A 26,647-nucleotide genomic window follows, 5' to 3' on the forward strand; every position below is an offset into this window, starting at 1 on the left:
TTTTCTCAAACGCCCGTCGGTCTATGGAGATTTGACTGCGCATGCGTGCTGGTTGCTACTCTACATTTTTCTGTATATGTGGCGGTGGGGGCGTGGGTGAAGTTTCAGTAAAATTCAGACGAAGCAGCATGGGGTCATTACTTTTGCTATTTGTTTTGAGCGTATCGTATCCTGCAACATGGGCTGAGGATGAGCGGCTTCCTAACAAGTGCGAAGGTAAGAAGAGCTCAAAAAGTTCGCTACATGACACTTGTCAAAGGAACTTCAGTCCGCAGAAGAAAATACCCCTGGTGGACGACCGTCCGGACACGGAAGTTACGTCAAACTTTTTCTCGTGTGGAACTAGTCAATTGTTCACACGTTACACTCTTTCCTGTTATACCCATTACACTCCTTTTTTAACAGTTAATTTAATTTTTTTTTTTTTTTTACTTTTTTAGGGCCAGGTTATTTCACTGAATATTTATTGGCACCGCTGCCGATCTGACCCGGAACTCTTCCTGTACGGGACGCTAGTGCATTCCCAAGTCACACTCTCACACCCACACTTACTTACATTGGGCATTTTTAGTTAAATCCATTAGACTAACAGTTTATGAGAAAACGATTGATAGGGGCTTTGAATATTGTTGTCAATTCTGAAATGGGTCATGTGGTCGGAACAAGGGCCATTTATGTGTCAACATTTACTATACTTGTGATGGACAGGTCTCTAACTTTTAAATATTGAAGTGCCGCATGCCAACGGATCTTTGCTCTTTTCATATGCGACGACTTCTTCATAATACGTCTGGTACTCGACTTATTGGACAATAATGATCTAATCGAAAAATAATGATTTATTTTGTTCTTGGTATGTCAGAGCATCCGTTTATGTTATGTACATTAAAATTATTCAAATTTGGGAAAAATTGTAAATGTCGTGAAATTGGTTATTAGCATACATATAGTTCCGTTTCTTTATCGCATGGTGCCTCAGAGTTAATCAAGGTGTGAAACATGGGGTCCAATTTCTCTATTACTTTCAGTTATGAAAAAAAAGTTTTTGCAAAACTGATAACGTTAGGTGAGTTTGCTGCTGACACAATAATATTTATGAAGAATATTGAACAAATTCCTAAGATCCCCAAAACAGTTGATTTCTTTCTCTAAAGCCTCAAGTTGGGAAGTAAACCTGAAAAAATGTAAGCTGTTATCAGTTAAAGACTGCCCTCTGCAGCCAACTCATAATACGAGTGTCTGTCAAATCTGTTTTGAAGTGCTCAAAAAGATACTCAAATAACCATAAATAAGTAATATGTTAGAAAAGTCTCAAAACACGGTGCAAACTGAATGAATGCAAATCATGTTTAAATTCCTGGTCACAAAGAAACATTTCCATTTTCTGCTGTGTATGTTTGACAAAATGGAAATTAGATTTATTTATCCTGCTTATTTGGCATTTCCTAAAACAACCATTAAAGCTGTAAACTAGGCTAATTTTTATTACAAATACAACATAAGGAAAGTAGAACGTGTTAAAGAATACAAAGAAAGAGAATTACATGCCATAGGTAATGGACGGTGTTAAGGGTACTTTCAGTGTACCCAGTGTAACTGGGTAAGAGCTTTTTTTAAAGAATCAAAATAATTAATGTTATCAAAAATAAATTCTAAATATTTTTGTAATATAGGATGTACAGATTTCCTTCTAAGATGTTACGTTGATTTAAAATGACTGCCTGTCAAATTATCACAGTTTCATGAACAAGTATTACTATATTTGAAAATAATCTAAAAACATAATTTCAGTCTTCACAACACCAGCCTATGAAACTGCCAGTATGTGTTGATTAGAAAAAAAGTCATTGTTTATAAAGAATTAGTTAAAAAAGTGGATATGGACAGTTATGCACTTCATAGATTAGAGAGATAACCAAATGCTGTATGAAGATTTCTGTTTGAAGTGAAAGATATTAATTGACTGTAAACAGTTTAGTAAATTCGCTAAGGCAATTTCCCAGTAAATATTACTGATATCCTATAATACACCATAAAATGCTTTCAGTTCCACTGCATGTCTTCAGAATCTTTTTGTGGGTGGGCATTGGGCATGACTTCATTGGCCTCAATTTTTCAAATACCACAATTCTGAAAATTATTATTCTTTCTGTTGATTCATTATTTCATTTTCAATTAAACAAATTCAGTTTTTCAGATAATCAATGACAGAAAATAATTTCCAGTAGCACCAAAATTGAAGGAAATCCATTTCAAAATTCTTACAGGTATATATTCTTCTAGATAATTTTCAAGACAGAGATTTGGGTTGGATTGTAATGTTTGTACATTTTGTAACAAAGATTTTGAGACAACAGATCATCTGTTTTATGCATGTAACTTTACTAATGATTTTTTAGAACAACGTACACTATTGGTTGTTTCCAAATATTTTTGGATTGAAAATTCAAGCTTCATAGAATTCTATAAATTTTTTGGTATTAATATGAAAGTCAATAAAGTTAGTAAGTAAAATTTATTTATTAAGCACTTTTCTCAGACAGGCATCACAAAGTGCTATACAATAAAATAAAAAAACAAGTTATAATAAGAAGAAAATAAAGTAAAAATGTACTAACAAAAGCTTGTCTAAAGCTGGGCTTTAAACTGTTCAACTGATTGCACTGATCTCGGTGCGGGAGGAAGACTGTTCCACAGTCTGGGAACAACAGATTGAAATGCTTGATCCCCATGTGACTTCAGCCTGGCACTGGGGACAGAAAGAAGGCCTTGTTGGCTGGAACTCAGGGCTCGACTAGTGGTTGTATTACAGTTGAATTATTCATTTGTACAGTCGCTAATTTAGGAAAATTATTTTTACGTAAGGCTGGATTTATAAAAGTTTAGCCATTCTTTATTTCCTTTCATAAAAAGTGATTGTGTATCCCTACAATACCTGAAGGAGAAAAATGTATTTTATTCTCACTTTGTGAATAATCTGTGCCATTATTGTTATATTGTGCTTTGTATTGTTAATAAATACAAAAAAATATGCAGTGACTCCTTATTAATACAATTTTTATTAGCAGTTGGTAAATCAATGTAAGGTGCATTACCACAACCTACTGAGTAGGAGTGTGGAGCATAGACTCAGGAAGTGTACTGTAACTCTCAGTAGAGAAAGGAGGGATGCCATATCAAAAAGTGTTTAAAAAATAAATTAAATACTTAGATATGTTATATTGAAAACACTGACGAAACCTAATTTCCATAGTATATTGCTAATTTCATAAAGATCACAATTTATCAATAATTTTTTCTTTGATCCTCATACTTGGCACATTCCATCAGGATATGCTTCACTGTTTCAGTAGAAATGCATTTTTTTGCAAATGCCCAAAGATACCAATTTATGAATAAGATATTTTCTTTGATGCTCATAATTGGTACAGTCCATCAGCATATGCTTCATTGTTTCAGGATAAATGCATTTTTTGTAAATGCCTGCATCAAGCTTATTCATTCTGAACAAAAATCATTCAGGTCATTGTGACCAAGATATAATACTGTACTTCTTTCCTTCTATAATTTCCTCCTAAAATTTTATTTCTTAATCATACTCTGAATTTCATAAAAATAACTAAATTTTCTTTGTCCCAACTTTATTGCCACAATGATTGAACTAATATTTTTAATTATGACTTTTGTTTTTCCTTTATGGAATCCTACCATTACATTCACTGTTTTAATTTTAAGTGACTGCTTTGCTTAATTGTTTTGTACCTCGTTTCCTAGCATACCTATGTGAAGAAGAACCCATAAGAAATAAAACCCTATGCCAAGCCTCTTCAGTCTGAACATATGTCCAATCTATAATAAAATATCTGGTCTACATTTAGAATTTCCTGTTTTAATATTAGCTAAGAAAGATAATCAACCTGTGCATACAAGTACCTATTCAGAGGTTAGTGGTATTCTGTTTTTTCCCACAGGGTATTCCTTGTGTGTGATTAGAAATTTTAATGTACACACCTGGTGCTTCAGTTCCCCCTCCATATCCCAAGGACGTGTGTGTTAAATTCACTGTCATTTTTAAATTGGCCTGCTGTGTGTTATTGTGGTTTCTAGTGAGCTTGGACACTGCTGTTTCTATTATAAACAAAATGCTGCCTTGAGAGGTATGGCAGTTCTTGATCTTAAACTTGAAAACCTCTGCAAATGATGGCTAGAAGGATAGATTAGCACACTATTTTAAGAAAGCCCTATGTTCTTAGCATCATTCTAAATGTGAAGAGATATTGGAAGGAGTCTGAAAAGTTAAAATTGACATTTTATAGAACATGACTCATCCCACACAAATGGCAGTCCAGACTTTTGTCTGATTCAGTTGAAGTCAGAGATGGTGCATGAGCAGTAGCAGATATTGTCATGGTTGCTGTGGATGTTTGTCACCTCTCTAAGTCCTTAACCTATTGCCCAAAGTGTTTCTCATTAATTGGTTTAGGGTGCAACATATCTGTAATTCGTGCTAAATGATGATTCAGCTGAAGTGGTAGGATGTTGCACACACCTCATTTTATATTATTTCACTGAGTGGCCTACAGATATTGTTGTCAATACTGTCTCTCTTTCTCACATCAGTGGACTCATAGAAAACAAGGGTTAAGCTCCAGGAGACTTGCTCATTTGTTTATAGAACTAAGCAAATTCCTCATCAATGCATTCTTGGTGGCTATATTGACAGCTCAGTTGTTCCTAATTCTAACCTACCAGTTACCACTTTCATATAGTAAGTCAGATGTGTGGCCATCATAAACACAGGGAACATGTATATCATCTGTATACATAGATGCATGTTTTAAATTTGAACCTCCACTTCTGGAAGCATATATATATATATATATATATATATATATATATATATATATATATATATATATATATATATATATATATATATATATATATATATATATAGTTATCTATGCACAGAATTTAGAGTGTTGTTTGTTTTTCCTTTATTTTTCTGTATTTCTATTTTTATTAGAAATAATAGCTGTGTTCCTGTGACAGATTTTTCCTATCATGCTGTATTTTTTTGAAACTGTAAATCCCTTATTTTTACAAATTGACACTTTTTCAAATACTGTTTATTGAATATGGGTATGTGTGATAAATGGTGCGGCTGATTTAGGACATCTATTGCTATAAGTAGATGATTAACTGAGATGGCTGTCACAGTTGCTAAATTTGAAACAGACTTCACTGACCCCTTTTATATATTGAAATCAATGTAAAAAATAAAGTTGTAATCCTCAGAGCCTTTTACAATAACTTATGGACAAGTGTAATGCCTGGGGTTGCCATTAGTAGATTACAGTTAACCATGGTTAAAGCCATTGTGTCCACAGCAGTACTTTGTTACTTATCAATGGGCCTTCCTTCCCTACAGTGTGCAAGTACTTAACAGCTGAACTGCAGTCTGCTTTGACTAAGACTAGTCGCTCAAAAGAGGTCCTCGAGCTCGGAGAGGTGCTGGACTCTGGGAATCGCAAGCGCAAAATCAAGTACAATACCTCGTAAGTATCTGCGGCAGATACTGTTCAGGAATGTTACACTGGAGCTCATGCATCTTAGAGTTCTAAAGGCTAACTTGTTTACACAGGGAGACTCGTCTTGCAGAAGCCATTGACAACATATGCCAGAGGATCCTTGAGTACAGTGTTCATGCAGAAAGACCAGGCAGCTTGCGGTATGCCAAGGTGCGCACTGTATGGAATGTGGAAGTGAATGGGTGGGCCTGCATTGACCAGTAGCCTGTTCCTAATGTATCCCTGCTTCTGCTGCCCAGGGCACCAGTGAAACAATGGCCACTCTGAAGAATTTGGTACACAAAGGTGTAAAGGTGGACCTTGGAATTCCCTATGAGTTGTGGGACGAGCCATCTGTTGAAGTGTCTGACATGAAGAAGCAGGTACAGGGTTGAAAACGGCAAGTCCAAATACTGAAGAGCACTAACTTGTGTCATGCTTAAATTGTTTTCAAAACAATTTTAATTGTTGACATGTCCTCTGATAGTGTGAAACAATGCTGGAAATCTACGAGGAAGTGGTAGAGGACTGGTACTTTAACCACCAAGACCAGCACCTGGAGGCATTTCTCTGTCAGAAGCATGTTCTAAAGAATAGTGACCAGGGTGAGTATGCTGTGTACATTTGGCCTTGTGAGAGTAGTTTACCTCCTAGCATAGGGAGGCAACACATATTGTACATCTTCAAAATAAGATCACATACTGTCTGTAATTAGATGTACAAAGATGCACATGTTAAATTGAAACCATAAATTGGCCTGGCATGAGTGAGTATGGGTGTGTAAGTGACTGCACCCTGGCACAGATTTAAACCCCGTGCAGTACTGGCTTGAGTCTTGCATTTGGTACTGTCATGACCTTGAAGTGAATGAAGCAAACTCAAGTAACAGAAAGAGAAATTGCATTTGTAAAGCCCATTGGCAGTGTGTCCACCATGAAAGGCAAGAAACAAAATATTTAGTGAAGTTAGAAGTCAAATTTATTACATTGAGTGAACAAACACACTGTGAAGCTCAGCCAGTTTATACAAGTCTGAACTGTGTCATTCTGCAAAAAGAAACTTTGTTTAATTAAGAAATAATGCTCTGAAGCTCATTTTGAATTTTCTCACACATTCTGTGAATCTTTGATGACCAGAAAAGGAATGAATTCTAACCTTCCATGGGCGGATTGTTAAATTATTCAATAAGAACACATTGGTTGGGTGTAGTCAATTACTACCTCTGTGTTTAAGTAAATCTGATGTCCACAAGACTTGTGATCACAGCAGCTGTAGCTAAAAAAAATATGTAATCTGCCCCCAGTAACCTTTATGTCAGTGCTTCTAAAATGCGCAAGTACTGTCTGCTTAGCATGGAAACTTGAATATTACACACAGTCCACATTTTTTTTTGAACAGCATGCAGTTTGTAACTTTATTGTAAATAAATATGTTCTTATTTTTTCCTTTTCAGAGTGTCTCAAAGAGGCATGGAAGGGTGACCCTGGAGAAAAAGAAAAAAGTAAACTACAGAAAAACTCAGAGGAAGCATCAAAAGAGCTAGAAGAAGAAAGTATGGCAGATAATCTCCGAAGTGTGGGGGAATTATAATAGCAAGAAATGGTACTAATGACATGAATTCTCTTGGAGTTTTGATGGACTACTGCAGCATTGGTCTAAGAATAGCATGTGTTTTGTTGTGCTACCTTTCTTATTATAGTGTTAGCCATATTCCTTACCTGTTATATACCCTCAATGGCCAGGTGACTCAAATCTGAGCGTTTTTTTTTTCCTTTCAAATTTTATACATGTATTCACTTCTTCATAAATTACCTTCCTAAATTCCGGTTTACCCATGCAATTAAAGCTTCCTGATCATTATTGTTTTCCATACAGACTAGGGTATTCCAGGAGTTCAGTTATGGCAGGATGCCCGTAGCAAAGGTTGTTATGGTCACAATGGATGTTCATCATCTCTACAAGTCGTCAACCCATGGTCTCAGCGATTCATTCATAGTGTGCAACATATTGTATAAAACAGGAATGCAGTGCATGCGATGACTTGTAATTATCGTCCTCTGTATTTCCCCACTTTCAAGGAGTCTCATTCAGTTGTTCATACAGCTAACACATGCCTTGTGAATATGTTCTTGGAGGACTATATTGGCAGTTGAAGCGTTCATTGATCGCCAGAATCCAAGCCTTTCCAGGTCAATTTTGTAATCTCTAATATTATTATTATTTTTTTATATGTATATAAATACCAATGTGAGTAGGTTATCGTTGCTTTATTGTATGCTGAGAAGCAGACAACAATACATTCATTGCTCTGGTTCTTAGGAGCTATTTTGTGTTCTGTTTTATGTTTAGTCTAAGGCTAAGAAAAAACATTTTTTGCACTCTGCTTAAAGTGTTACACACAACTGGATTGTGACCTTGCATTTAGCTAGTAAAATCTGTTTTAAAATAAATAGTTGTTTTTCTGATAAAGCAGAGTCCTTTTAAATATTTTGTGGTAGGCTTTTAGTTCATACATTTAGTTAACATAGTAAATAAATAAACATACTGTATATCTTTCATGTTGTGTTTTCATTGCATTCATTTAGAAATGTCCAACAGATTTTATATTGTAAAATCACAATTAGCAGACATGCTTAAATATATATATACTGGTTCATTTTCCTCAAATGAATGGTTAAAAGGTTGCTTTACTAGTATCATTAAAAAAATAAATAATTTCTGGGAAATGCATACAAAGACAATTAGTTATGCACTCTTCTATTTTTACTTTACTGTAAATTTTGATGTGTCTGTTTCTAATTTTAGTGCAAATTGTTTCTTTAAGAAATTTTCAACTGCATTGAACAATTCATTGTAAATTAATAGCTAGGATCCACTGTTCTAATTGCCTTCATAATTGTAAATTCTTCCTTTGCTTTAATCACTGTATGCTTTAACTGAAAAGGTTCCACTTCTTCAATCTCTCCACATAACTCTTGCCTCTCAGTCCTGGAATCAGCCTAGTTATTCTTCTGTGGACGTTGTTTAGCACTGCTGTATATTCTTTTGCTCTATGAGACTAAAACTGAACACAGTACTACAGGTGAAGCCTCACTGGTGTATTCTGTAACTTGGGTATTAACTCACTTGGCATGTGCACATTGTGAATATAATACAACATCTGACTTGCCTTCTTGTTCGCTTCCTGGATGTAGAAAGTGTGAGTCCAGTACAAGTCGTAGGCCCATTTCATAAGGAGCATTTTTATGTTTCACACCACCCTTTATGTATTCAAATCTAACATTTTTAATTCCTCTGTGTAATACCTTACTTTTACTTACATTAAATTGCATCTGTCACAAATTTGCCAAAGTATTTATGTTGTCTAGGTCTCTAATAATTCAGCTGGTTCCGTGTTATTCACCAATCTACCAAGTCTGGTATCATTTGTAAACATAACCTGCTTATTATTTATATTATGATCTAGAGCTTGTATATACGGCCTTGGCACTGATCGTCTGAGGGGCACCACTTGTCTTCTTCTTTCGGCTGCTCCCATTAGGCGTTGCCACAGCGGATCATCTTGTCCTCATATTGATTTTGCAAAATTTTACACCGGATGCCCTTCCTTACGTAACCCTCCCCATTTATCCGGGCTTGGGAGCGGCACAAAGAAACACACTGGTTTGTGCATCCCCTGTGACTGGGTTCTGAGGGGTACCACTTGTAATGTCACCTAATTCTGAAAACATTTCTATCACCTAACCCTGTTCAAGCCCATTTTGTATCCACCTCCACACTGCACACTGAAATCCCTGTGTAAACAGGGAAACCAACTAAAAGAAGAAGGCATAGCATACTTAATGCTAGAGAATAAACTCGGGGTGGGAAAAAAAGTTAAAGCAATAGAAAAGAGATTAGTATTCAGCATTGATTTAAATGTGAAACAATATGAAGTCTCACTAAAGAACTGGAATAGATGTAGACTGAAACAACAGATTTAAACATTCACAATCAGTTGTGTAGTGAACCTTAGGTAGAATGTAAAGACAAGTGGATTTTCGCAGTGTGTGAAGAAGCACTGAGGGATATTAAAGGGTGTGGACAGCTTTGAAGAGCAGTGCTGCTTACTAAAACAGTGCGAGTTTAGCAGTAATAGACTAAAAGCCTATTTAGGTATGGTTTCTCCCTTGTACTAATTGTTGCTAGAAAGGTTAAAACTCTCCTTAACATGCACTTGGATTAATGATATAATGAAAAGATATATAATTATGTGTGTAAAATTTCAATGAAAAGTAAATATAGATGAATTTTATATATCATAACCTTTAAAAAGAGTGATATTATTACAGTAACAGCTGTGCTATCCGTCTGAAATCTGTTGTAATCTGAGTAACCAATGTAGACCTCAGCAGTAACATTTATAGTGCACCACATGATGCATATGTCTGTTATATGCCATTTGGTTTGGGATTCATAAAAGCAATGCTAATGTTTGGTGATGTGCCATCTGTTGAAATGACATGCAATTCATTTTCTTACTGAAAATGTCTGTGTTGCTCCATCATCTGGAATGACATGGACATAACTGTTGGATAGACACAGTGACGGACTCGGACAGACATCCATTTATTGTGGTGGATGTATGTTCAGCAATGCAACTGACACAGAGGATGTGAGGAGATCCTTGTTTATCGTATTAATAACAGAACATAACTACTCAGACAACTAAGAGACAAACCTCAAGGTGCAGGAAACGGAACACATTATGAACACATATTTCTCTCGTTTCAGAAAACAACCTTTCCATGGCTCTGCCAAGAATGAATCCCCTATTTAATGGATATGTAAATAGATTTGAAACGGTGACAGTTTACAAACCATAACACCTGGTTGTATGTTATATTTATTCAGTAGTCATAATTTGAGCCAAAAAAAACCCAAGTATGATTACAACTATTTAGCTCCTTTGGGTATAAAATTGGAACACGTATTATTGTGGTTCAAAATCCAGACTTTTTTTTTTACTTGTTCAAGATGTGACATATTTTTAAAGCCCAATAAGCCAAAGCCCGTATAAAAAGTCAGTAGGGAGAAGCCCATTAAACGATTATCTGCCTCCTTCCTTTTTCTTGGCAAGACGGAGGCGATTCCCCAATCCGTAGGGTCCTTAACTTTATGTAAATCTAGAAATGTCATCTGGAAACAAATGAAACGCAACACTGAAAAATTCACTATGCAAAACGAACAGAACTGATTAAAGTTGCCCACAATCAACAGTAAACGTATAAAACCAATCAGTGTGTCAGCACTCAGTCAGCATGACCAATATAGTCGCTTTAGGTTTCCGTCTCCGGGCAGGAGGATTAAATCGATTACCGAAACATCGCTCTCCAAACGGCTGTGCATACTTCGACTGAATCTTTCCCTTCTATGACAACAAGCGGGCGGCCCTTTCCAGAAACTAGGAATTGGGAAATTTCAACTCTAGAAGCATTCCAGATAATGTATATTGTTTTAAATATTCGTGTGTTCGTATATGTAAATATTGCATTTTTTGTGAGTTTCTAATTCTTTTTAGAATTCTAAAGTGTGCGTATGTGCTCACGCAAGAGCCTTCTAAACATTGAATGAATTAAGTTTGATATTCGTGTCTTTGGAAAATTGCAGACATAATTAATTATATATAATTGGGGAGAGATTTGGTGCTTAGGTGTACTTTTGTTGCAAGGTTGTATTTGGCCGATGTGAGTTTCGTTTCTATATTCTTTATACTTAAGTGAGGACGTGAACTCCTGTCATAGGCTTAATACAAAGCAACTTTTACTATCACATACATGAAAGGAGATGCTGTTGAGGAAAACTAGACACGCGAGGCACATAGAGACCAGTGACCTTTTGTTCCGTTTTTCGGGGTGTAGTGGTTAGCGCTGTTGCCTCATAGATTGAGTAAAATCCACTGGCAGAGCCACCGCATCATACGTCACCGCAGTTGTAGACATTCAAGTAGATATCGCTGCAGACCCGGCAGTGACGTCACCGAAGTTTCAGGACCGACTTCGTAAAATTGCTTTCGGAAGGTTTCGGCAGCTCTCGGCAAAGCCAAGAAAGTAACGGCGGGTCAAGGACCCGTTCAAAAATTAATAGATAAAAACGACAAGGAAAAACAGTACATCAAACCAAATAATACGCATCATTGTGAAGTTCGGAGGGTTTCTGCCATGTCGTCGTCTCATACATCAAACTAAACAATACGGATCGTTTCTGTGAAATACACTGTTAGCATTTACGTTGTGTTCGGGTCTGTGGGAAACATTTTAACATGTCGACAAAATTAAAATCATCATCTCCTTGAATCTTTTGCAGTGACCTGCAATGATGTAGAGGTCCAGAACAGACAAACCAGTATCATCATGAATTATTTGCACTTTGATCATTTTGGACAGGTAAATTTGTTTTAACTTTTTATTGCCTGTGATGTTAGACTTAGGTAACTGACCAACTTAATTTTTTTCGGCTTATTTTTGTTAGTGATACCAAGAAGAATTTGGCTGTAGTCTAATGCTTGCTTTGGTGATATTCTGAGACAGAAATTGGGTTATCAGCCTAATTCAAGTTTCAAGACCTTGGATATTTATATTTTCTATGGTAAGGTAAACATAATACTTCCTTGCAGTATTGAATATTTTAGCAAATGAACAGATTTTATACATACAGCATTCACACACTAGTGTAGGGGTCTCTGGCCCAGTTAATAGTGGCTGCAGGTTTTGTTTGGCTTCAATGAATTTGTAAATCATAAGTCAATCCCTATCATTAATGAAACATGTCATTTATTTATTTGCCTTTTCAGGGCTCTGATTCTTCCACATTAATCTTTATAAGTATTGTGGATTCTCCTGTTTGTAGACCAGCACAAATTCCTACTTCAAAGTTTCCTTTTGTGACCCTCTTGTTTCTTTTCTAATATTTTCTGAGACAGATACCTTACATTGAATACACAGATAGACCCTTACTGAAATTAGCTTTTTGTTCCTTTTATTATTTGCATCTCTGTTGATTGGCAATTAAATAGAAAATGAAAAAGAAAAGATTATGAATGATGCTGTTCTAAATTGTAACAGTTAAGTAAACTAAAATTAAGGTTAAGTACAGAATAAGTCCTATTAGTAGCAATAATTGGTTTCAAATAAAGAAAATTGGATGGAAGAAAAATCTGCTGCCCCTTCAGCTCTCTAAAATTTTTAGAGATCTCAGAATGAATGTTTAAGTATCTTGAAAAGCATTTTAAGATATGTTATGAATATCCAGTAATACGTCTTATTTCAAGGTTAATGGAAAAGATATCCTGGTCATTTTGAGATATCTGAAAAGCAGTTTAAGCTATCTCAAATGCAAAGACAGGTAATTTGAAATAGAATTCACGATATCTCCAAGCAACTTGCTGTAAAATTGTTTACATTCTCAATAAGACTTCTTGTGATTTTAAAGATACAGTCAGGTTCATAAGTGTTTGGACAGAGGCACAATTTCTATAACTTCAACTTTGTACACCACCATGATGGATTTGAAATAAAGCAATCATTATGTGATTGAAGTGTAGACCTTCAGCTTTAATTTTAGGGGTTCACCAAAAATATCAAATTAGCCATTTAGGAATGACAGACATTTTTGTGCATAGCCCCCTCATTTCCAGAGGCTCAAAAGTATTTGGGCAGTTGACTGACAAGCTGTTCCCTAGCCAGGTGTGAGCAGGTCCCTCATTATTTCATTAACTATTAAGCAGGTAAAAGGTCTGGAATTGATTCCAAGTTTGGAGTTTGCATTAGGAAACTGTCACTGTGAATTCTCAATACGAGGCCCAAAGATCTGTCCATGCAATTGAAAGCAGTCCATAATTAGGCTGAGAAAAAACACAAACCCTTTAGAGAGATAGCAGAAACACCAGGAGTGGTCAAATCAACCATTTGGTACATTCATAAAAAGAAGGAATACACTGGTGAACTCGGCAACACCAGAAGGTCTGGAAGACCACAGAAGACAACTGTGCTGGATGATTGCAGATTACATCTGTCCTTGGTGAAGAAAGACTCCTTCACAACATTTAGCCAGAACAAGAACACTCTCCTTAAGCTAGACCTATCATTGCCAAAGTCTACATTCAAAAGAAGATTTCATGAAAGTAAAGACAGAGGGTGTATCACAAGGTGCAAACCACTGGTAAACCTCAAGCATAGGAAGGACAGATTAGACTTTGCCAGAAAATATTTTTTAAAAACCAGTCCAGTTCTGGAACAGTTTTGTTTGGGTAAAGGGAAACTAAGATCAATATATACCAGAATGTTGGAAGGACAAGAGCATGGAGAAGAGAAAAAATGGCTTATGATCCGATTAATACCACATCATCTGTGAATCATGGTAGACACAGTGTTATGGCATGGCTGTGCCTGACTGCTAATGGAAGTTGGTCACTGGTGTTTATTGATGACGTGACTGCTGATAGAAGTAGCAGGATGATTTCTGAAGTGTACAGGGCTATACTTTCTAGATAGATAAATAGATAGATAGATAGATACTTTATTAATCCCAAGGGGAAATTCACATACTCCAGCAGCACCTTACTGATACAAAAAACAATATTAAATTAAAGATTGATAATAATGCAGGTAAAAAGCAGACAATATCTTTGTATAATGTTAATGTTTACCCCCCCGGGTGGAATTGAAGAGTCGCATAGTTTGGGGGAGGAACGATCTTCTCAGTCTATCAGTGGAGCAGGACAGTGACAGCAGTCTGTCGCTGAAGCTGCTCTTCTGTCTGGAGATGACACTGTTTAGTGGATGCAGTGGATTTTCCATAATTGATAGGAGCCTGCTGAGCGCTCGTCGCTCTGCCACAGATGTCAAACTGTTCAGCTCCATGCCAACAATAGAGCCTGCCTTCCTCACCAGTTTGTCCTGGCATGAGGTGTCTTTCTTCTTAATGCTGCCTCCCCAGCACACCACCGCGTAGAAGAGGGCGCTCGCCACAACCGTCTGATAGAACACCTGCAGCATCTTATTACAGATGTTGAAGGACGCCAGCCTTCTAAGGAAGTATAACCGGCTCTGTCTTCTTACACAGAGCATCAGTATTGGCAGTCCAGTCTAATTTATCATCCAGCTGCACTCCCAGGTATTTATAGGTCTGCACCATCTACACACAGTCACCTCTGATGATCATGGGGTCCATGAGAGGTCTGGGTCTCCTAAAAACCACCACCAGCTCCTTGGTTTTGCTGGTGTTCAGGTGTAGGTGGTTCTGCTTAAATTCAGCATAATGTGGCAAAACTGATAGGACAATACTTCACATTACAGATGTACAATGAGCAAAAACATACTATGAAAGCAAATCAAGTGTTTTTCAAAGCAAAGAAGTGGAATATTATTCAATGGCCAAGTCGGTCAACCATCCTCAACCTAATTGGACATGCATTTCACTTGCTGAAGTCAAAACCTATGGCAGGAATTCAAACGAACAAGCAGCAACTGAAGACAACTGCGGTTAAGGACTTTCAAAGCATCACTAGGGTGGAACCCAGCACTTGAAGATGGCCATGGGTTCCAGACTTCATGCAGTCATTGACTGCAAAGGATTTTCAGCCAAATATTGATAATGTACATTATATTTATGATTATGTTCGTGTGTCCAAGTACTTTTGAGCCCTTGAAAATAGGGAGCCCATGTATAAAAATGTCTGCCTTTTCTAAACAGCTCATACAATATTTTTGTTAATGCCTTTGAATTAAAGCTGCAAGTCTATACTTCAGTCACATCTTCATTGCTTTGTTTCAGATCTATTTTGGGGATGTACAGAGCCAAAATTATGAAAATTGTGTCACTATCCAAATGCTGAATGGGCCTGACTGTATGTTGAATTACACAGGAAGTTATTGAAAGATCTTGAAATGTATGAGTTTATTCTAAGGTAAAATGGTCTGGTGGTTGTTCCGAGGTATTTTGAAATGTAACTGCAGTCTCTTAAAATGCATTTCAGATATCTTAAATTGACTCACATTTGAGATATGTAAATCACATTCTCAGATATCCCAACATACAGTACATTCCTGATAAATTCATTTTATTTCTCCATGTGAGATATATTATCATGTATTTAAAGATAGTTCTAATTTGATTTCAAGTTTGAGAAACCTAAAACACAGTTAACAATATCTCAAAAGTGGCTCCAGATATCTTAAAATAGCTTCCTGCCTATTTTAAGATACTGTATGTGAAATGTATTTCAAGAGATCTCAAAATGGCTTCCCATGATTTTGTGATATCTCAAATACATTTTGAACATCTTAAAACTAGTAGGAATTCCTGTTGAAATTCTAGCACATTTTACAGGAAGTGGTTTTAAGATATATTAAAGTAAATTTTAGATATTTTAAAATATATAGCAAACTAATTTGAGATGTCTTGAAATGCACATTGTGTTATAAAGACATACCTATGTTTGTGATACATTGAAATTCATTTAAAATGTCCAAAATGTATTCCAGACATCGTAAGATATATTGAACATTTTTTTTCTGTGATATCTTCAAATTAGTTTAATGACTAATTTGAAAAGCTCAACTGCAGTTTAAGATTTTAACATCTTGCAATGCTGCTTCAATTTTTATTTTTATTTTGTTCCTGGGTACAAAGTGTGTTTTCCTAACCCGTTATGCCTAAAAAAAATAGAAAATAGCTGTTGTTCCACAAAAACTTTGCTTTTGTGATCAGGACAATGATATTTTGAAATTTGTCTGTTTTCGAGAAATTCTCGATTCGCATTCAATACTGAGTAGTCTTCTAGAATATTCTTGAACTGTTAGAATTGTCCAGAAGTTTCTAGAACTTTCAAGAAACCTTTAGAACTTTCTAGAACGTTCTTGGACTGTCCAATAGCAGTCATACAAGTATAGACGCACAGGTGACTCGAACCAACAATTCGGTTTATGTTATTTTTTTTGATTTGATTTAGGTGGCATCAAGAGGTTGCTTGCACCCAGTAGATGCATTTTGCTATGTCTGTGGACAATTTATAAAGACAAGACCGAGAAAGTATTCCGTGAAAGCATGTCGTAAGATGTGCGAGGCCTACAAGGCATACTTCGGCATGCCTGTCGGGGATCAAGACAAGCCCTGGGCACCTCCTTTCACATGCGAATATTGCAAGAAAACTCTTGAAGGTTGGTACAGGGGAAAAAAGAGAGCCATGAAGTTTGCTATCCCGCGAATTTGGCGGCAACCGACTGACCACTCAAGCAACTGCTACTTCTGCATGGTGGATCCTACCAAGCGTCGCACTGGCAAGAATGTGCCTCAAATTGTTTATCCAGACATTCCTTCTTCCATTGCCCCAGTACCACACTGCCCCAAGCTGCCCGTTCCCACTCCTCCGAAGAGGGATCAGCCATCTTCAGGAGACAGCAGCAAGTCAGACAGCGAGGAAGATATTGCAGATCCAGATTGCGGTTTCACAGATGCGGCCGAGGAGAGAAGGCCATACTTCCCTAACCAGAAAGACGTCAACGATCTGATAAGAGACCTTGGTCTTACCAAGTCCAATGCTGAGCTTCTGACATCCAGGCTCAAGCAGTGGAACTTGTTGGATGAAAGCGTGCAAGTCACAAATCAGAGAAAGCGTCACCAAACATTTTCCAACTTCTTCAGTCGGCAAGATGGGCTGTGCTTCTGCAACAATGTGGCGGGTCTATTCGAGGCTATAGGTATCACCTGTAACCCGAGTGAATGGCGCCTATTCATAGACAGTTCATCCCGGAGCCTCAAAGCCGTGCTGCTTCACAACGGAAACACCTACCTGACTTTCCCTATGGCTCACACTGTGCATCTCAAAGAGGACTACACCAGTGTCAAGATGTTGCTGAGTGCCTTGAAGTATGACGACTATTTGATGGGAGGTCATCGGAGACTTCAAAATGGTGTCATTCCTGATGGGCCTTCAAGGCTGTTTCACGAAATTTCCTTGTTTCCTTTGCCTCTGGGACAGCCGTGACACTAAGGTGCACTATCACAGAAAAGACTGGCCACAGCGGACCGAGTTTTCTGTGGGGAAGAGCAACGTCAAGTGGGAGCCGCTGATAGAACCTCAGAAGGTGCTGATGCCACCACTGCACATCAAGTTAGGCCTCATCAAGCAATTTGTCACGGCTCTTGACAAGGAGTCAGCAGCTTTCAAGTACCTCCAAGATCTCTTTCCAAAGCTGTCCGAGGCAAAGGTCAAGGCTGGTATTTTCGTCGGACCGCAGATCAAGAAGATCATAGAATGTGACGAATTCGCCAAGCTGCTGAACAGGACGGAGAAAACGGCTTGGAACAGTTTCTTTGCAGTGGTTCACGGCTTCCTGGGTAACCACGAGGCTGAAAACTATGTGCAGTTGGTTCGGACTCTCATAAAGAATTGCGCCAAAATGGGATGCAGAATGTCTCTCAAAGTCCATATCCTTGACGCTCACCTTGACAAATTCAAGGAGAACATGGGAGCTTACTCAGAGGAGCAAGGCGAGTGCTTTCATCAGGATATACTGGACTTTGAACGTTGTTACCAAGGACAGTATAACGAAAACATGATAGGGGACTACATTTGGGGGGCTTCTTTGAGAAAGCTATTTGCAGTACAGTCGCAAATCTAGAACACCTACTCATTTCTGAACCTTGTTGAGTGGTTTTGACTGTCTTTGTCTATTTACCATGCAAGTGTTGTTCTTTATCAGGCCACATGAACAAAAAGATAAAAATTCCTTTGTTTTGTCACTATAAATACAAAATTTTCTGGGCTGTGGTCATAAAATCAAAGTTTTTGCTGAATGTAGTCGTTTTTCCATAGGCTTTAGAGATAAGCAGTTGAAATATAACTCTTGGAAGCCAGGAACAAAAATTGTGTTACATAGTGTAATTTATTGCCCTGTAGAACTGGGTACTACTTCAGTGGCTACAAATGTACTGTATATACTCATGTTTAAGTTCTCCCACGGATAAGTCAGAGTTTGATTTTTATCATAAAATTTCAAGTATTTTATAATGTTGGTCATAAAAGTCGAATGCGGAAAAGTCACGCTATTGGTTCAAGAGATTATGATATGCTAACGCCCACCTGAGCGAGTAACCACAGAGCACACTGCCTTCTTTTTCTATGCATTGTACCTACGTGACCACACGGTAATCCCCAAACTATTCCGAAGTGACATTTGCACGGTTTTGTGTTTTTTGTACTGTATCTCATACCTTTATCGTAACAGCATCCCTTATCTACGATGGAGCGTTCGATCAGAAGAAAATATGATGGTGGTTTTAAATTAAAAGTCATTGAAGTGGTGAAAGAAATTGGTAACTGCGCTGCTGCAACAAAATTTAAATGTGTCTGAGAAACTGGTTCAAGATTGGAGGAAGCAAGAAGATGTAAAAAAATAAATAAATAAAAATTAAGTGTATATAAGTCGGGGTCTGATTTTATGATCGATTTTTTGGGTTTCAAGACCCGACTTATACTCGAGTATATACGGTAATTGTTGTCTGAACTAAAATTCCTGCAGGTCTGGTTTTCTTATAATATTGTAGAATAAAATGTTTGACCAGCACAGTTTCAATTTATCTAAAACTGACCCTTACTTATTAAATGGGTCTACTGTAAAATTACTGTCTTGGCCTTTAAGTATGTAAGATTTGAGAACACTTTATTCTTTTAAGGTCATGGAGATCTTTAACAAAGTTAGTTGATTGATTAGGATTATACCATTTCTACCTTCTATGAAACTTTTTTGCACTGTAGTTGGGTATGGGGGGAGAAATGTTTTATTTTAAATTTCAGTTTTACCACCAATTTTCATATTTTCATTGCTGGGCCATTTAGGTAACAACTAATTTAAATAATAAGATAGTGGGGGGGCTGGGTAGAATAAGTTTGTTGTCTCTTGTTTTGAGATACTTTGAGATATCCCTAAAGGATAATCAGCTTGAGGGTTTGAGAGCCCTGCAATTACCTGCTCTTTCAACAATGCAGTGTTTATGAATAAAAAATAAATAAATTGGGTAGGCCCAGGAAAAGATAAAAGAATTGAGTTTGCTGTTAGGCCAGCAGATGGCTCTCTTTCTTTGCAATCAGAAATTTCCAGTCATACTGTATGTCTAAGTTAAGTTATGAGATAGTGGTTATGTGATACACTGCATAGAGGAAGGACAACTTTTTAAAGGTACTAATAATAATTATTATTATTATAACTATTATTATAATAGAAGAGTCTGTTGCTTACCTTTTAACAGCATGTCTGTAATCGAAGAAGTGTTTTAGTCCATCTAACTTGATTTTTTTGCAGTGCCAGTTTATAAATAATACCATACATGTAAAATCAATGTACAGTATATTCTTAACAGTTTGAGTCTTCCGTTCAAAATTCTGAAAAATATTTTTTTTAATAAATAGATTTATGTCAGAAGTTGCTTCCATTTTTTTTTTCTAAATGAGTTATTATGGAAGAAATCAAATTTCGTTTTCTTTCAAGTTAAACCATCTTACAAATTTTAAATGTTTAATAATACATTTGCTCAAATCTGGACATTAAACCTTTTATTAATGATTGTGATGGCATTTTGGGGGTCATTTGGCTCAGTTGTTTTGTTATTGGAAGTTGTTTTACAAGTATAGAGAAGCAAAGTATTTGGTTCTCATATGTTATGTAGTATCTGTTTTCTTCTTTACTTAGCTCTTCGTTTGTTTCTTTTTGTCATCCTTTCTGCAATGAGTGGCGTAAAAAGTGTGAGAAAAGAGCTCCTCCAAGCAACTGAAATAAAAGGTAACCCCTACTCTGTGTCTGTCATTAAGGAAGGCTACAGCTTCACAGACCATGAGGGCAATTCACGAGCTGACGGCACGATTACCCTTATCAGTGGACCGGTTGTAATCCTCGTGGACACTGGTGGACCATGGGATCGGCTGCACATCCTCAATGCCTTGGCCTCCCGGGGGATGCAGCCTGAAGATGTATCCTATGTTATTTGTACACATGGACACTCAGATCATGTTGGGAATCTGAATTTGTTTCAATCTGCCACCATTGCTGTGTCTTTTGATATTTCACAAGGAGACACTTACCTATCTCATGAGCTAGCAGAGGGAAAACCTTTCATTATTGACCAGCATGTTGAGATTCTCCCCACCCCTGGTCACACTGGCAGTGACACAAGTGTTCTAGTAAGAGGTACAGAGCTGGGGACTGTGGCTGTGGTGGGAGACCTTTTTGAGAACTATAATGATGAAGATGGTTGGAGAGCTGTTAGCGAGAACTCTTCAGTACAGCAGTGCAGCCGTCAGAGAGTGATGGAAATTGCCAATGTTATCATACCTGGACATGGAGGTGCTTTCCAGGTCTACCATAACAATATGCCACCAACTGGAGTATGAGTCCTGCCTGTGAATGTGGGCACCATTTTAATATAGTTTCTGTTACAAGGTGAATGCTTTACCTTGTTAAAAGTGTTCTAAAATGGTTATCAAAATAAAACATTTAGTGAAGTTTATTCTTTATTATTTGTATTTTGTTTGGGGTTGTGTTCTGTGTACATTTCACAAATTTGTTGTGGTTTTGTGCATTTCTTCCAGGGACTTCAGATTCATGGTACAAACAAACTATATGCCATCAGTTTTATTAATTATTGCATGTTACCCCACTGATGTATTGGAATCAAGGTCTTTTTATTGTCATATATATGACATACAATGAAATTATTACTTGCATAATGTTCCTTGCATACACAATCATAAACAGAAAACATCAGCTCAAACTTAAATCTAATTTGAATAATCACAGTAAATAACATTAAGCACAACATTATGTATGCTAGATTCACAGAAGAGTGGCACTTAATTCTCTCAGTTAATTAAAGACTGTTTATCACATATTAGCAGCCTTATTACCTGTTGGTAAAAACTATTCTTAAATCTAACTGTTCAGGTATTAGTTCTATAGCGCCTGCCTGATGGTTGGAGGTAGAAAATATCACTGCAGGGTGACTGGGGTCCTTTATGATTAGTTTTGCCTTTCCCCAATCATCACTTGGCAAACGTCCTGCAGAGATAGTATCAGATGTCCCGGTGATGATCTGTGCTGCTTTCATCACACACTTCTGTGCCTTGTGGTCATTAGCTGAACTGCTGCCATACTAGCACACCATGCAGCCTGTCAGGATGGACTCTACAGTACATTTATAAAACCCGTGACAGGTTCTGATCTTAATATTTTTCCCTCAAATGTTAAGTTTATTTTCTTTGCTTAATTAAGACCCTTTATTATCCATCCATTATCCAACCCAGTATATCCTAACTACAGGGTCATGGGGGTCTGCTGGAGCCAACACTGGGCTCAAGGCAGGAAAAAAACCCCGGGCAGGGCGCCAGCCCACCGCCACCCTTTATTATTACCATTTTTATTCAGAAAATATTGGGCTTACTTCCTGTACGATTTCTCCCTTTAGCTCCTTTACTTCTGCTATTTCTTATCACCCTGAATGTTTCCATTTCAATCTTCAGTTGCTACTTCACATTTTCCTGGACACTGATGGAATACTCTAGTTTAAAGCACGGGTGTCCAACTCCGGTCCTGGAGGGCCGCAGTGACTGCGGGTTTTCATTCTAACCATCTTCTTAATTAGTGACCAGTTTTTGCTGCTAATTAACGTCTTTTGTGCCATAATTTTAATTGACGTGACTCAGGCCCCTTAGTTGTCTCTTTTTCCTTAATTAGCAGCCAAACAATAATGAGACACAAAACGATCCACAACATGACCAGCTCACCTGTGCCCACGAAAGGAAGATGAAGGTCTTGGTAAGGTTGAGTCTCTCAGGTCACCAAAACATTTTGACGGTGTTCTTAGAAATAACTGAAAATCAACAGTTTTGGAAATGTCTGCTGTGGCAGAATGAGAGCAGCAACAAGCCATGGAATTGAATAACAGGTTTAATTAACAGCAGGAATCAGCTTCTCATTAAGAGATTGGTTGGGGTTGAAATCACAGTTTAGCTGGTCATCCATTGGCTCATTTCTGTTTGGCTGTCATTTAAGTAAGAAAGGAATAAATTCAGAGGACTAAATCCTTAAAAACAGGGCTATTAAAATGAAGGGAAAAGAAGTTAATTAGCAGTGAAAACTGGTCACTGATTAAGATCAGGGTAAGGATGAAAACCTCCAGGACCGGAGTTTGGGACACTTCTTTTTCAAGGGTTATTTACCAAACGTTTTTGACCCATTTATTTTTGTAGTGTGTTCTTCTATTTGTTCTATTCTGCCGTCTTTTATTGGGTAAAATGGAAAACTGATGTGTGAAATTTGGTACAAATGTGCAGTAAGCTGCCAATTGTTTTTAATATCTGCTCAGAACATAAAAGTTTGTCAAACATTTCTGCTTGGAAGTAAGTATGCTTTAACCATGAGTAGATTATAATTCTGTTGTGTGATTTCAGATACAATTGTATAAATAACTGTTCTAACAAAATCGTGCAGTGTAAAGAACAATATATTGGTAACCTGCGTGTAAAAAGTGAGTCAAATGTGACTTAGTGCATGTAAAGTGTAAGGGTGTGGCTAGCATCACATGACATGTAGTCAAGGTAATGAGCACCAAATATATTACAATACTGTGCAATGACCTTTCTAAAGGCTTGTTAAATGTTTATCTGTGCTGTCTGCTATATACTGTAGGTGTTCATATTTGTTTTTACTTAATGAGCTGGAAACTCACACATATATATAATAATATACAGTGCATCCAGAAAGTATTCACAGCGCATCACTTTTTCCACATTTTGTTATATTACAGCCTTATTCCAAAATGGATTAAATTCATTTTTTTCCTCAGAATTCTACACACAACACCCCATAATGACAACGTGAAAAAAGTTTGATTGAGATTTTTGCAAATTTATTAAAAATAAAAAAATTGAGAATTTATAAAAAAAATTGGATTCACACAAATAAATCGGTACCGCAAGCGAACGATTATACTTAACATGATGATAGAAGTCGCAAAATCAACAGTAATGTTCAAGCAAATAAAGAAAAAAAACCAATCTAAATCCGTTAAGTAGTTCTCTCGTGAAAAATGGACAGATGTACAGACAGACGTTCGATTTTAAATATAGAGAGAGAGATATTTTGTGATTGAAAAAGTATAAATTACAGCAGCATACCGGTGCTTTGTCCGGCCTGTTTCCTGCCTTAAGCCGGTTGCTGCTGGGATAGACATGAGCTCTGTACATTCCTGAACTTAATTAAGCAGGTTTGAGATGGTTATATAAAAATATTAGCATACTGTTTATCATGAGATTGTTTACTTTCAAAGAAATTTGTCATTAAAACATTATCTTCTGTTGTATTTTACACACAACCATTTACAGTATATCTGAGGTAGACTCTAAAATTGACTCATTATGTGCTGGGAAATAAAAAGTCATGACCTCTGCACTGTTTGCTAGAATAATTTGATTATTTTTTTCTTGTGTGTATTTAATGAAAAACCTGGATTTAGTTTAATTTATAATTTGTTTGCACTTATGTAGTGCAGTGCATTGAACTGACACTGTACCTCTCCAAGAGGCCACATTTGAACCCTGGATTGGTCATTACTTCTGCGCAGTGTGTGTATTCTGTCTGTCTGAGGCTGGGAGGATTTTTCTTCAGGTGCATTGGTTTTCCTCTCTGAATTCAAACGTGAACAGGTCAGATTAACTGACAGCTCCAAACTGACCCCGTGTTAAGAACATTAGAGCAATCCCGACGAGAACAGGCCATTCAGTCCAACAAAGCTCACCAGTCCTATCCACTGAATTGTTCCAAAATAACATCAAGTTGAGTTTTGAAAGTCCCTAAAGTGCTACTGTCTACCACACTACTTGGTAGCTTATTCCAAGTGTCTGTGGCTCTCTGTGTAAAGAAAAACATCCTAATGTTTATGTGAAATTTACGCTTAAGTTTCTAACCGTGTTCTTGCTGAGCTCATTTTAAAGTAACAGTCTCGGTCCACTGTACTAATTCCCTTCATAATTTTAAACACTTCACTCATGCCTGTTCAACTTCTTTTGCTTAAACTGAAAAGGCTCAGCTTGAGTGAATGTGTGTGTGTGTGTGTGTGTGTGTGTGCACAAGTGTTTCAAGGGACTGGCATCTTATTCAGGATTGCTTGCTTTCTAGTTTCCAGTGGTGGCAGGATCGGCTCCAGCCTCACCACAATCCTATATTTAGGTTAAGTGGGTTTTAGAAAGGAAGGGTGGATGGTTTTACTTCTATATAACTGCTTGTTAGGTGGATTGTTGACTTTAAACTGGAGAGTGTGTTTGAGTGTGTTTTATGGTGGATTGGCATTCCATGCAGGGTTGATCACTAGAGTGTCTACTTGATACGGACTCTGTATTGGAATATTTGTGTAACTGAACAAATAAACATTTTTTAGATACTTAAAAGTCTGAGGAAATTATCAAGTAAGTAGCCTGTTGTCAGAGTTGCTTGAAATTTTTAATTCTGTCCTCATTTTCATGAAACATGCTTTTTTTCACTTTATATCTGATGTCTTTACCACCCTGGATGCTGCTTTTTTATTTGGCTTCCTGGGCAGTGCCAGTTTTTTGTGTATTAGTCCATCATTTCTCTTTGTTTTTTGCCAGGACACGTCAGTGCCTGTATTTGTCTCCATAAACTGATCTTTTTTTTTTTTTTACCATGAGGTTAGTGACATGTGGCCTCATTTTATCACAGTAGGTGTGGCTGCCCTCAGTCTGATGGTACAGCTTGGCACTAAGCAAAAAAAAAAAAAAATCCTGTAATCAATGTGAACGGCCAGAAACTTTTAGAAGGAAGTGTTTGTTTACTCTTCATTAAATATAACTCTATGCCAGCTCAGTTGCCAGTAAAGATAGTAGGTGACCATGAGCACCTGTTGTCCAGCCCTCTTCTAGCTCAACAGGATCAATTTGTAAATCATATCAGCACAAAAAAAAAACCCACTCAGTTTTATGGCCTGCGAGGTCAAGTCAGTCCCTCTGGTTACATATTACCAGCATTCTTCTTTGAACAGTACAATAGCTTAGTGTCACAGCTCCAAGTACAAAGTAGCTCTTGTCTATCCTGGCACCAGAAACATGGAGATATATAGTAATGGCTTGAGGACATCTCCCATTTTTAAAAAATGAAAGTAGCTTCTGTTTTTCCTTAAGGTTAAAACACAGAGAGCCAAAGTTAGGAAATTATCCTGATTCTCTATCAAGTGAAAACCCTCAATCTATATGTTTAATGTAGACACTCCTAAAGCTTAGAGGACAAAATCGGCCTATCCATATTTGTCATGATGACACTGTTCACAATTCCAAAAGTCTGATAAATGGTCTTCCTTGTAGGTGTAGTGTCTTTTGCTCCAGCATTCATATTAACACTGAAGATTGCCTACCCCAGGGGTGTCCAGCTCCGGTACTGGTGGGCCACAGTGGCTGCATGTTTTCATTGTAACCGTCTTCTTAATTAGTGAGCCGTTTTTGCTGCCTTTTCACTTGACTTGCCTTCGTTTTAATTGACTCAGACCCCTTAGTTGTTTCTTTTTCCTTAATGAAGATAAAGAAAGAAAGGTGAAGGTCTCGGTTATGTCGGTCGGCTCAGGTCACCAAAACATCCATCCATCCATCCATTTTCCAACCCGCTGAATCCGAACACAGGGTCACGGGGGTCTGCTGGAGCCAATCCCAGCCAACACAGGGCACAAGGCAGGGAACCAATCCTGGGCAGGGTGCCAACCCACCGCAGGATCACCAAAACATCTTAGAAAAAAAACAGAAACTCAGCAGTCTGCTGTGGCAGAATGAGAGCAGCAACAAGTCCTGATATTCAATAACGGCTTTAATTAACAGCAAGAATTGGCTTCTTATTTAGAAACTGGTTGGAATGAAACTGGCTGGACTTTGACATTTCAATTTAGCTGGTCATCTGTTGGCTTGTTTCACATCTCATTTCTGTTTGGCGGCCATTTAATGAAGAAAGGAATTGATTCAGAGGACTGAATCCTTAAAAAGAGGG

The 26,647-nt window shown here is 37.3% G+C and overlaps 3 protein-coding genes across 5 annotated transcripts in view; all 3 read left to right on the forward strand.

Moving 5' to 3' along the window:
* The window catches only part of LOC114648745 (transmembrane 4 L6 family member 5-like), a 213,519-nt gene that overhangs the window by 176,124 nt on the left and 10,748 nt on the right, over positions 1-26,647 (forward strand). The gene's annotated exons all lie outside the window — the stretch shown is intronic.
* On the forward strand, positions 54-8,126 carry cnpy4 (canopy FGF signaling regulator 4). Its single transcript, XM_028797957.2, has 6 exons — positions 54-216; positions 5,432-5,558; positions 5,645-5,741; positions 5,831-5,953; positions 6,058-6,175; positions 7,024-8,126. Exons 1-6 carry the CDS (start codon positions 129-131, stop codon positions 7,158-7,160), a joined length of 690 nt encoding a protein of 229 aa, XP_028653790.2. The 5' UTR covers positions 54-128; the 3' UTR covers positions 7,161-8,126.
* mblac1 (metallo-beta-lactamase domain containing 1) lies at positions 10,917-21,111 on the forward strand. Of its 3 annotated transcripts, XM_028797960.2 has the most exons (4): positions 10,918-11,056; positions 11,916-11,995; positions 12,081-12,202; positions 20,300-21,111. In XM_028797960.2, exon 4 carries the CDS (start codon positions 20,335-20,337, stop codon positions 20,995-20,997), a length of 663 nt encoding a protein of 220 aa, XP_028653793.1. In that variant the 5' UTR covers positions 10,918-11,056; positions 11,916-11,995; positions 12,081-12,202; positions 20,300-20,334; the 3' UTR covers positions 20,998-21,111. The 3 variants fall into 3 exon arrangements, with proteins under 3 accessions (XP_051780167.1, XP_028653793.1, XP_051780168.1); XM_051924207.1 differs by lacking the exon at positions 11,916-11,995 and having other exon boundaries at positions 10,917-11,056; XM_051924208.1 differs by lacking the exons at positions 11,916-11,995; positions 12,081-12,202 and having other exon boundaries at positions 10,919-11,056.

This window comes from Erpetoichthys calabaricus, chromosome 3, assembly GCF_900747795.2.
Source record: "Erpetoichthys calabaricus chromosome 3, fErpCal1.3, whole genome shotgun sequence".
Taxonomy (NCBI): Eukaryota; Metazoa; Chordata; class Cladistia; order Polypteriformes; family Polypteridae; genus Erpetoichthys; species Erpetoichthys calabaricus.